Below are 12,748 nucleotides of genomic sequence, written 5' to 3' on the forward strand. Positions count from 1 at the left end.
TCAGAGGGGTGCTTCTTTCATTACTTCAGACTTCATCTGAAAAGATGAGTCTGTTGATAAAAATAATAATAATAATAATTAAATTCGAAATTAATAAAAAATAATTAATTAAAGCATTTAATTTTTAGAACCCAAGGCCCATTTAATAATTCATTATCAATTAATTAGTACATCCCAAAGCCCAACCCCAAAATTAAGCCCAATTTCATTCTCCATGATCTATCACTCTAATCACTATCTATATGGGACAAAGCCTATTTTTTATGAAATTCCAAACTTCTGATGCTCTGGGGAGATCACATGGATTTTTCATCACATGATCAAGAACAAAAAATAAAACAAATTGAACGGATCACATGGCTTGACGATTCGTGGAAGAGTAGCTTCCTGTATATCTCCTACCACCTTTTTGCACGAAAAATCGAAGATACTACGTAGATTGTTACATGCTACGCCACGACTCCAATGGTTAGTTTAATTCCCATCTGCAACGAATACCAAAAACAGATACTTGAGAACAAATATGTTAACTGAATATCGAGTCAATAATGTAACTGATGTGTTAGTGATTCAGTTTTGACAACAACTAGGAAAAGCAGATACAGTAACAGAAAAAGCACTCGGCATGTCTTTTAACCGTGTACTTTCACATATACTGGCTGATATCGCTTGTGTGCGCTACATATTCAGGAAAGAACTAATATGATAAAAAGGGTGCAAGGCTTGATTTGACACAATCGAAACTTGATGGATCGTGTGCACGATGTGTAAGTTTCCATCAATTGTGGCTTCAACTGTGTGCCAGAAATTAGTGGCATGTCACAAACTAAACCAATTGAAAAGAGATCCTTATGTTTGTTTAGGCCCGTAATGCCCTTGAATATGAAGATGACTTTTCACGGGTAACAACACTTGCGAAAATGTATAACTCAGTAAGTTTCTTGTGACTCACCTTCTGAAGGATCGACGTGTACAAAAAAACTGGCAGCAACTATGAGATAGCACAGAATAAGCATCAAGCCTTTAAAGTAGTTTGACGTCCCTTCCTACAAATACAAAGGCAATGAATCTGACATCGAGCGACATTGAATATTAAAAAAAAACAGCAACCAAGAAACACTTTGTCATATTCTATAATTGAAAAGAAACAAGCTAAACGGCATGAAAGTAAGAAAGCACAATTCATCTCGGATTATGTAACACGAAGACTCGACAGAGACCAAATAAGTTAATAGTTAAACTTAGAGAAAGGTTAAAAGGAAGACAAACAAGGAAAAGATCACAAACCTGCAACATAAATGCCACGACTAACACTGTAATAAAAAGTGTGGCAGTCTCAAACAGTTGAAAATTCAAGTCCATTGGCTGTCCCATGATCCACCCAATGACAACACAGAAGGGTATCTACAATTGTCAAGAACACAAAAATTATTACCTATGTTCCGTTCTGAAATGTAATCAACTCAGTAGAGAAACTATAACAAGCAAGTCCAACAGAGGTTTGCGATGGTTCATAGACATTCTATCATATGCCAAAGTTCTGCAGAGAGAACTCATCAGCGAGCTATTCAAGTCCTTACCACAAACATGGATATTTGTGTAGATGATCCAATTGCACCTCCAAGTGTGATATCCTGCAGAGATTAAGTCCGTCAATAAACTAAACGGAATCTATAAATTGAGGTTTACAACTCTTCAATTCAAAGCACTCACAAGCTTGTCCTTCATGGCAAACATTATAGCACTTGCATGCTCTGCAGCATTTCCTACAATTGGTAGTAGTATAACACTGATAAATGCTACAGGCATGTTGAATGAGTCAGACGCTCCCTGGGAAACAGTAAATACATTAACTTATCAAACAGTTACACAAACCGGAGGCCAAATTACCATTAAAACAAGAATGAAAAATGTGCTTCACAATCTAACACAGAAAAGGGAAGTGGAAAAGGTCAGCTCAGAAACTATGCACCCGGAGCACAGTGGGCTAGTATACGAAGCATGTGTTACCTGGATAGCATCAACAAGGTATCCAGACAAAACAGACACCCAGATAATTAAAACAGCAAGCCAGCCAATTGCTTCCCACTGAGTTATCTCAGGAGCCTCTTCCTCATCGGATTCATCTTCACCCCCGACTCCTTCCCGAAACAGTTTCCAAAGAGAAATTATACAACTGAATGGAGTTGGGTCAGAAAATGGTCCCAAGAACCAATCCATGTGTTAGCTTTACATTTTCAATAGAAAACTGAAGGAACTAGTAAACGCTCTTCTTTATGGAAAATAAAATCATAACAAAATTAATAAGAAGATAATTCCCTTAAACATGAATTTTTTTAATATGAAAAACCGAAGCTCATTCAAGATTTAAAAAATACACAGAATTCATCATTTGATAAACTTCAGCAACTAACACAGCAACGCACAATGTTCAAAATAGAAAAACAATGACATTCTAGATCTTTTGAAAAACTTAAGCAAACTTGACTGACCTCCTCAATGGAATTATAAAGATTACGATGACTTCTAAGTTGAACGAAGAGGTAACTTGCATATGCCACTAGCATTACACAGCTGCTAAATCTTGAAAGAGACAACTCTGACTTCCCAAAGTGGATCTCTGAGTGCGTAAAATGAAGCACAGCTGGAAACATTAACCCCATGACAGCCATCAACAGCAATCCAGAATTCACAAGGGCGGCAGACTGTTGCAAAAGTAACCACATTCGGATGTAAATGTCATGAATCAAGATGAACAACGTCGAAGAGCCCACAGAGCAGAAAATTTCAGGGTCCAAGGCTCAACAAAATTTGAAGATCTACCTTGTTGAAAACCTGAATTTTTTGGTAATGAATGATTCCACCAGTGAAGAAGGCACATCCGAGCACTAAGAGCATGTTGGACAAGATTGATCCCAATAAAGACTGCTGAACAACCCTTATCATTCTGTTCTTTAATGCATATATTGATATAATCATTTCCGTTGCATTTCCAAATGTGGCATGTAACAGACCCCCAACTACAATCCAACAACGAGCTCACTTGAGACAAAACCAAAAACAGATGCACAAAGGTATAAGATTTTTTGGATCAGTGATTCAGTAAGTAGGTTACCAAAAGGTTACCAAAGTTCATACACTGAAAACAAGAGGAACTACCTATTCATTTTCATAATCAACAAAAAGAAGTGTATCAAGTGACACTACAAAGAACGGGCTACCGGCACTGGGAATCTGTGATAATTTGTTAAGATTACCTGAATCACAATTTATAACAACTAAAACATCTTTCAGGATGTCCAGTAAACAGTTTAGTAAGCTGACATATAATCAATTAATGGCACAAAAACTTCATTAGACTAATTGATATGATCAAAGTCCCGTAGAAAAACAGTTTACTTTGTACAAGCCATTCAACCAGACACATGACCATAGAGACTAACTAGTAAACAAGTAGGAATAGAGAAGCAAACTGATGCTGTTAAAACAACAACAATAAAGCCTTATCCCACTCAGTGGGGTCGGCAGACTGATGCTGTTAGTTCCTATACAGTCTGAGTCTAATCAATGAGATACACAAATTATTCTAGGGAAGAAGTTAATTTATTGAGGATAACTAAAAAATCTTAAAATATACTTCCCAATTGTCAGGTGATGCAAGGGAAAATATACTTCTATTAAAAAAAACCCATATGATCATCCACTAAATTATACTATTGATCATGACCGTTGATCAAATAATATTGCGTATAAATGTATGGCCCCAATGGACAGCCCTAGCAACATTTTGTGTCAACAGAACAGTACTTTGTTGCAGCATCAGAGCCAGGAATCTAAACTAGGATGGTGGTAACCTCAGGAAATTTAGTTCATCAAAATAATATATATTCGGACAAAATTCTTTGAAATCCTAATCCAGTTAGCAATATAAATATCACTACAAAAATTTATGAAAATGATACAAAAATTCAGGCTACCATCACTTGGAAGGGTAAAAATTATACCTGTTGGTCCTGTGTAGAAAGCAAGTTGCCTGCACCACAACAATGAAAAACTCAAGAATTAGCCTTAGACAAAGTTAAGAGAACTTAATACTATCCAAAACAAGCTAGCACTTACTCAGTTGCATATCCTAGACGCTCTGCTAAAGGTACGATGCCCACTAAGCTGAAGAAGAAGACCCATCCCTAATGTATACAAAGTAACTGTCAATGGATTAGGAGTGAAGTCAATTTAAATTATTGAAGGGATGTGCGAAAAAGAAACCACGTTGGAACACCTTGCCATATACGATTAGGCTACATCACAAGGTTGTAATGTCAACTTCCAAACGAAAATAAAGACATGGAAACCGCCAATTCTTGATTAGTTGCCGGTAGCTAAGACTATTCTCTTCTGCACTTCCCTGCTTACCAAACTCTACTACATTCTTCTCCTAACTAAATGAAACGATTTTTAAAAGATGAATTAGAGATGCATACATACATGCTTTCCAGTAATATAATGTAGCAAGATCGCCAACGGACCAAAGGGTAGCAACATATTGATCTTTGCTTTAAATAAGACTATATAAATACTCCTCGGAACTCTTATCCACATATGTCTTGAAACGCATGAGTTCGCCAAATCTCCCCGTGATCGCAAATGAATCATCTCAAAGTCCAAGGCCTCTACTTTACTGGTGGCTGCTGATGAGCTAAAAGGGATTTCTTCATCAGACTCAAGGTCTGTCTTTCCATCTATGGAAACCATCTGCAAGTACGAATTACCAACCAATTAAGAAGAGGGCAGACACTGAAACGTGATTACACCAAAGCACGGGAACTTTACTCACAAACAAATAGAAGCTACATTTACCCATTTGGTTAAGTAACTTGGAGGACAACAATGTACACCAAGTTAAAAATTAGCAAAAAAAACAGTAAATGTATGGTGACCCCATTAGAGAACAATCCCAAAAACGAAGAAACTTCATTGGTTTTCCCCAAAACTGCTGATTATATTTTCATATTTTCCACCTTTTCATCTTTTAAGAGCTATGGGATGCAATCTGAAAGTAACTAAATGACTACATTTAAACAACCCAGTTTTCTTCACTTCAATCACATACCAAATAAAGCTCAGCAAAATTAATTAGGCAGTGTTTGGAGGTTGAAATAAATGAAGAATCAGAACAGATGGCATGGAGTGCAAGCCATCTACTTACAGATCAGCCACATCATCAAATGGCACCAAACCACTTGAAAAGAAATCATTTTTACTAACAAATACAGCAAAACAAACAGAACATATCAATTAAAAACGACTAAATTTATAGATTCTGAGAGAAACAACTGTATTACCTCAAACCCAGAAGCAAATATGGATTGGATTTGAGCAAATGGATCAACTTCTCCTCGGTCTTTGCCTCCTTCAGAGAGAGAGAGAGAGAGAAAGCGTTTGTGTAAAAGGAAGGTTCTGAGAAATAGGAAGTCCTCGTGATTCAAGGTTTGATTTCTTAATGGTTTTCCAATCTTTGAATATTCTTCATGTCCCTCTCCCACCAAAAACTCATTTTCGTGCTTGATTAGATTTAGATATATTCTTGTTTATTATTATGTTCATATATTTATTTCTTATGCGTTACATGTTCGGACCAAAATAGTATGTGCAATATGTTGATCCAATGTTGAAAACATACAAAGAACATAATAATCTCAAGAAATCTACTCTAAAATTTTATTCTGCACTCTTTTTTACCAAGAGTGCTCAGACTGACATACAAGAACATCTTCAATCACGCTCTCTACTTTTTTAGCTAAAAGTAGAAAGCTAGGAGCTTTTTAAAAAGTTTATACTCTAATCATATATTTTAGGATTAAGTACCTAAAACCTCATAACCTTTTAGTGTAATTTTATATTGGTTTCAACCTTTTTAAACTTTCCAAAGAAGTACCTAATCTACTGAAAATGTCATATCCGTTAAGTCTTAGTTAATTTTTCCGTTAAATGCACATGTGGCAACATTGGATATCACTTATTTGATTGCTCGGACACTAAAATAATAATAAAAATAATTCAAAAAAACAAGAAGATGAAAAAATAAAAATAAATAAACAAATTCACTAATAAGATGGAAAATAAAAATGAAGATCCAGAAATCTCCTAACAAAGAAAATGGTTAAGAATTTAGACAGGGTTTTAAAGAGTTTATTATTGCTCATGTGATTTTTTCATTAACCGATTTTCGGCTGGTAAAGCTTTCAGTTCTTCTTTATGGACAGTGAAGATGGTGGTGGCCAAAAACGAAGTTTATGAACTGAATGTTTATATAACACACTCACACAAATATGACATTAATCGTGCAAACGTAGACGTAAACTACATTAATAAAATGAATGAACTCACTTTTAAGCAACTGAAAACGTTAAATTTGCATTCCCATAATTTTACTTAGTTTAATTAAAATATCGCTTGTATATATATAGTATGTGAATAATCATTTAAGCTATGATATAAGGTTAATTTTTTAATTTCAAGAATTTAGTATTTGGAGATTTTTATATTAGAAAGGTAATAAGTCTATTTAATTAAACTTGTACGCAAAACCAACAATCCTACACGAAATTTGTGCTTTCGTATTTTATTTACTTTATTTTCTTGCAAGGGTGACTTCAGGTAGGATTACTTTATTAATTTAATCATCAGGCTCATTTATATATAAGTGATCTAATTATGGGTGACTTCGGGTAGCTCTTGCTGCTTAGTTGAAGTTGCAGATATTCTATATAGGTTATTCCAATGTATTTGGGAGGTTGGCCTTGTTTATTTAATGGTATTCACTGTGATATTTCTAAATATTGGTCATGCAAAACATGTCTGAGTGAGATATTAGTCATGATATAAAGTCGTTACTTTTAAACTTTCAGTCATAATCGTTAGTTGTTATTATCCGCGTTTTAGTTATAATTGATATCGTGACTAATAGAGCTTCAGTTATAGAAGGTTGTTACTAAGAGTGGACTGGTTGTGACTAAAATGCTTATTAGTCACTAAGGATTGCTGTTACTAAGATTTTTAGTCGTGAAGAGTGATTGTGATTAAAAGTGAAGATTCGGGGTTTTCAATGAGTTATGAGGTTTTCAATCACAACCTAGTTACAAAAGTTTTTCGTGACTAAATGTTTTACTCACAACATTTTATACTTGTAGTCACAGTCTTCGTTGTGACTGAAAGCCTGATTTTTTTTTTTGTAGTAGGATCTGCTTCGTCATTAATGGGGTCTTTGTTGAACACATATGCAGAAGGAATTGGGCAAGCGGGGGATTCAGCAAGCGATTTGATGCTTGTAACTTTCGAGGTCTCCATCGTTGTTTGAGTGGCCACTGCATCCATTGCTTCCTTTTTATAGAGCACTGAGTGAGAAGCTGGTGCATGCGTATCTTCATACAAAATGTGGATGAAGATATGCAACATATGAATAATCTTTTATCGCAGCCCATCTTAATAAAAAATTCATGCATGGCTACGAAGAAGAATGTTAGAGTGTAAGATATGTAGATAAACGAAAATTACGGGGAGAGGAAAGAGATTGAGAGAGAATCAATGAAAAACAAAATACCAAATCTTAATTCAAACGTTTTGCTTCTAATGCATACTTATTCAAAAGGATAAGTACGAATAACTACCTAACTTTTTAGAGTGATTTTAAATTAGTCTCAACCTTTTAATAGGTTCTAATATCTGCCTAACGTTTTATAAATTAGATATCCGTTAGGTTACCAGTGTTAAGTGATGACTTTACCAACATTAAGTAAAGATTTTTCTAGCATTAAATGATCAGGTGGACAAATACTAAAGTTGGTCCCTACTAATCGTAGTCTTTAGAGCTTTTTAGTCAAGTTAAGCCGTAAATTTGCTTAGTTAAGATGTGTTCATTTGGAAATTCAAAACTCCAAGATGACTTGAGAGTAAAAACCTGCTTTAATAATTGTGCACATCATCGCTTAACGCGACTGAACTTAACAAATGTCCACTTTTCAAAGCGTTAGGTAGTTATTTGAAAAGTTCTAAAAAGTTATGAATAATTCGGAATTAACCCTAACAAGTTAGGTAGTTATCTAGACTTAACCCTTATTTAAATATTAAAAATAAAGTGGAATATCATATTATATCTCAACAATTCAAAGTGTATAAATCTAATGGTTTAAGACTCGTGTTAAAACTAGCGTCTTTCTTACGTTGCCACAAATCCGATCCATATGTAAGATTTTTTTTTTTTTTCAATAATAAGATTAAGCGCAAAAAAAAGTCAATGATGCACAAATGCGAACATCGAAGAGCGGTAAATTATCTTAAAAAGTGGGTAAATTATTTATAAAAAAAAAAAATTGATAAGTTTTTTATAATCTCACACACACTCGCAATTTTTATTCTTCTCCATAAAAAGAAAATTATAGAAAATTAAGATACAAGGATAACTCAAAAACATGAAATAAAATCAATCATAATTATACAAGCAAACCTAAAACCACAAGGACAAGGGAATCTAAATATTACTTCCTCCTAAAGGTAGGAAATAAACACAACACCAAATGATTCCTATTTTATTTCTTCAACACATGACAACTTGTTAGAATTTTAGGTTTTTTTAGTTTTTAGTTTTATTTTACGTAATAAACGAAAACGAAAGTTGCATCTTAATAATTCATGGTGTCGGTTTTTAGTTTTTAGTTCTTCTCCATAAAACTAAAACGAAAACGAAAACGAAAGTTTTTAGTTTTTATTTCTTCTCCATAAAAGCTTTTCAACTAATCAGCCTGCATGCTCGTATCGTATGTGATCTAAGGTTGACTTCTGGTAGCTCTTGCAGCTCAGTTGAATTGTCATGTATTCTATATAGTTCATTCCAATGTATTTGGGAGCTTGGCCGTGTTTTTCAAGCAACTCCGGCGCCGGTGCTATAACTGTGTCCGCAGATGGTCCATGCGAAAAGACAACAGAGATCCTTGTAGCTTTGTTGTTCTAGGTGGCCCGATGGATCACGCTATTGTACTTGCCGTTAGTTAGAATGTGCATTTGGCCTGCAAGGTTAACAAACAAACAGTTGGGAGGGACGTCAATAGTGACCCACTTTCCGTTGTGTTCGACCTCGAGGCCATTCATCTCGTTCTGGATTAGGAGAGTGAACAGGCCAGAATCAGAATGACGGGGAAGGCCGATTGCGCTTTCTGGCTGCGGGCAAGGCGGATAATAGTTTGCGGCGAGGATTTCAAATCCACGATCCGTGTTCATGGCATGATGTATGATCCAATCCCAAGCTTTCTGCGATTGCTCTTGCTATCTCCAATTCTACTTGTCTTGTTTTCAGGCTAAACTTCAATGAGACCTCACTGAAGCCAGCCGGTTTGCTTAGGGCATAAAACTCAGGATGTACTCTGGCCTTTAAAAAATCCCTCCACATAAGGAATTTATCCAAGTCAAGATTATAACTTGTCCCGCAATTGAACATCTCTAGCACGTCGTTACTAGATTAGAACTCCTCCCTTTCTTCGTCTGGGAGAGTGAAAAATCCATGGCATGTGTCGATCATCGCCTTCATTAAGCTCGGTGGCACTTCGTGGTTAATGGCCAGCAAACCATGATGATTAGTTAAGTATTAGTTTTATGTATAGAAAACTAATTACTACGTACCTACGGACATACAAGTAAATAACAATAATGCTTCATATACTGAAGTAACAATAATGCTTTAGGGTTAACTTAGGGTGCCACTTAACACTAAGGTCTCGTGGTGTTTTATTTCTCTTAAGTGAGAAGTCTTTCGCTCGACTCACGTAGATGACAAGTTAGATTTCAAATTATTATGGACGAACCGTTGTGTGGCTTAGCCCACAATCTACGCCTTAGTGTTAATATTTCATTGTACCAAAAATAAACAAAAATGTTGGGTACACTCTCTCAGTAAGTGTGTGATTTCATTAGCAAGTATGTTAGTTTTATATGTATCTAATAGCGTAACTCCTGAAATAATAATTAATATATGGTTTTATGCTTACAATGAAGTATCCCCATTCTTGGCAAATTTTGATGAGGCCATGGATGATTTTGGACCGTTGATCAGGAGACCCTGATGTGAGAAGAGACATATCATCAACTACAGGAATTGTGAGTTCAGGATCGTTAGGATCTGCTTCATTATGGGGGTCTCCATTGAACATATATGCAGAAGGAAGAGAGCTGAAAGCATGGGATTCAGCAAGCGATTTGATGCTTGTTACCTTTGTGGTCTCCATGGTTGTTTGAGTAGCTACTGCATCCATAGCTCAAAACTCAAAAACTAAGATCAAAGAAATTAGTTACAAGCTAAGGGAGAAAATGTTGAGTTGAGATGAGTTCTTATTGAAAGAAATGCTTTCTTTTTATAGAGCATCAAGAAGCTGGTGCGTATCTTCACTTGGTGAATGAAGATTTACACCCTACATAAAATTATCCATGTATTCAACAGAACAATAAAATCTATTCACTTAATAGAATTTTCTTCGGTCAACTTTTTTTTGGTCAAATTATTATTCTTTTTTTAGTTTTTTTTTTATTTTTTTATTTTTTTTTATTTTTAAACTTGTCTTAGTCTTTGACACAGTATTATTTAGTAAAACATATTATGTGTATACTATCGTTGGGTGCCTTTGTTGTTGTACACATAGTTGAATGGTATGTTTATTTTCAGTTTTATTACATTTAATTTTGTACACATTGTTTATTGCTATGCTTATTTTAATTTTAGTACGTTTGATCTTGTACATATGTCTATAATAATTAATAGAAAACCCTTTTGTCAACTAAAATTACATAAAAAGATGATTGTAACCCTCCAATTATAACTCATGTGAAAAAAATTAAGGGTAAATTACATTTTGCACATTCAGGTTTATGTGCAATTGCAACCTCATACATCTTTAAACTATTTCAATCTCATATATTTACTATTACTTCATTTCAATGTCATACATAAAGAATTGAACAAAACTCAAATTTCTGTTGAGTTTGCCGTTAAGTGATGACATGGTAACAGTGAGTTCCACTTTTGTACTGATGTAATCGCTAAACTTGAAGATTTAACCCACATCTCCTCCCAAATAAAATTATCCATGTATTCAACAAAACGATTATATTATGTGTACACAATCGTCAGGTGCCTTTGTTGTTGTACACTATACCCCAAAAAAATACAACCTTTGCTTTTAGGATCCAACTTGGAATGAACATAAGGCTTAAGCCATGGGAAACAACGGCAGCCAAATACCTTCAATCTGGAGTAATCTGGGGGTTTTTAAAAAAGGAGTTCCCAAGGAGATTGAGATAGTCCAAATATTGGCAACCTATTGATAAGATACACAGCTGTGGAGAAGGCCTCTACCCAATAAAGATGAGGTACATTAGATGCAACAAGTAAAGTTCGAGCAGTTTCCACAATATGTCGATGCTTCCTTTCTGCGCAACCATTCTGTTCAGGGGTATAAGGACAACTTAATTGGTGTACAATACCATGAGAACGAAGAAAAGACTGAAATAGAGTGCTAGTGAATTCACCCCCTGAATCGGAGTGTACAACTTTGATTTTATTGCCAAGTAAGGTCTCTACATACTTTTTGAATACAACAAAAGTAGAATAGGCATCAGATTTGGCCTTTAAAGGAAACAAACAACTATAGTGACTGTAGTCATCGACTAACAACATATAGTACTTAAAACCACTAGGTGAGAGAACAGACGTAGGACCCCAAAGATCACAATGAAGCAGTTGAAGACTGTTATTTGTAGTAGAACTTGCACATCCAAATGGAAGTTTATGGTTTTTAGCAAGAGCACAATATGAACAAAAGAAATCAACAGTGGTCTTGCCTTGTACAGCAAGATTATTTCTGGATAGAACCTTTCGAAACAGTGAAGAAGATGGATGACCCAATCTGCGATGCCAAATCTTCACAGGTGCTTTGACACTAATGAAAGCTGATGGGGATGAAATGACAATGCTATTGAAACCTTGCAGAGGATAAAACCCATCTTTAACTTGGCCCCGCAAAAGCGTCTTCCCCGAAACATGATCCTTTACAGTAGATCCATCAGGGTCAAAAGTCACAGAACAATCATTATTTTTGAGAAATTGATACGCATATAGTAAATTGTGCTTCATATGTGGAACATGTAGTACATTACTCAACTTGAAATCAGTATAAGGAGTATGTAAATATGAGGAACCAATATTTTTAATAAACAAACCTTTACCATCTCCAATATAGACTTTGTCTTCATCGGTGTAGGGAGAGGAGACAGAAAGATTGGCAATATCATTGGTAATATGTGATGTAGCTCCAGAGTCCAGTAGCCAAAAGGGAGAGGGTTTGGAAGAATAATGAGCACATAAGGCAGCAAGCTTGGCTGGTGGTACTCTTCCAAAGATGTCAAGATTCATCCTATCAAAACAGTCAATAGCTTCATGGCTAGTGGAACCACAAATTTGACATGGATTCTTGGTGCCAGAAAAGAATGAAAAGCCTTGATAATTTGATCGGGAGCCTTGAGGATGATTTTGAGAACCACGATGATTACCATTGAAAGAGCCATGATTGGTATGGCGATTACGATTGCCTCTGTTGAATGTACAATTCTGTCTCCCACGATTAGAGTTGTAATGGAAGAAAGATTAAAGTGGTGAAGAATATGCAGGCGTAGGCAACAATGGTGCCTGAGAGTGAACAGAGAATGC

At 35.4% G+C, this 12,748-nt stretch overlaps 1 protein-coding gene and 1 pseudogene across 2 annotated transcripts; both read right to left on the reverse strand.

Annotated features, from left to right (window-relative positions):
* Window positions 1-251: 251 nt before the first annotated feature.
* On the reverse strand, window positions 252-5,635 carry LOC148694199 (vacuolar cation/proton exchanger 2-like). 2 transcript variants are annotated; one of them, XM_088699409.1, is made up of 12 exons: window positions 5,343-5,635; window positions 4,486-4,752; window positions 4,120-4,187; window positions 4,005-4,033; window positions 2,824-3,020; window positions 2,492-2,705; window positions 2,011-2,144; window positions 1,714-1,830; window positions 1,581-1,634; window positions 1,288-1,404; window positions 953-1,046; window positions 252-485 (listed from the first exon to the last, which is right to left on the reverse strand). In XM_088699409.1, the coding sequence occupies exons 2-12, from the start codon at window positions 4,750-4,752 to the stop codon at window positions 475-477; spliced, it is 1,302 nt and encodes a 433-aa protein (XP_088555535.1). In that variant the 5' UTR covers window positions 5,343-5,635; the 3' UTR covers window positions 252-474. The 2 variants fall into 2 exon arrangements, with proteins under 2 accessions (XP_088555535.1, XP_088555534.1); XM_088699408.1 differs by having other exon boundaries at window positions 2,011-2,141; window positions 2,489-2,705; window positions 5,343-5,634.
* Window positions 5,636-8,793: 3,158 nt separating this feature from the next.
* On the reverse strand, window positions 8,794-10,335 carry LOC137740519 (2-oxoglutarate-dependent dioxygenase 19 pseudogene; annotated as a pseudogene).
* Window positions 10,336-12,748: the final 2,413 nt, after the last annotated feature.

Source organism: Pyrus communis, chromosome 9 (genome assembly GCF_041283825.1).
Source record: "Pyrus communis isolate YQ-2024b chromosome 9, ASM4128382v1, whole genome shotgun sequence".
Classification (NCBI taxonomy): Eukaryota; Viridiplantae; Streptophyta; class Magnoliopsida; order Rosales; family Rosaceae; genus Pyrus; species Pyrus communis.

What these genes read in the sequence shown, in the direction of transcription:
- LOC148694199 (XM_088699409.1), bottom strand. Translation starts at nt 4,752, where the DNA reads ATGGTTTCCATAGATGGAAAGACAGACCTTGAGTCTGATGAAGAAATC. An exon ending in CGTCTAGGATATGCAACTGA is followed by an intron (nt 4,034 to 4,119) that starts GTAAGTGCTAGC and finishes GTTGTGGTGCAG; the next exon opens with GCAACTTGCTTTCTACACAG. An exon ending in ACCTTGTTGATGCTATCCAG is followed by an intron (nt 1,831 to 2,010) that starts GTAACACATGCT and finishes ACTGTTTCCCAG; the next exon opens with GGAGCGTCTGACTCATTCAA.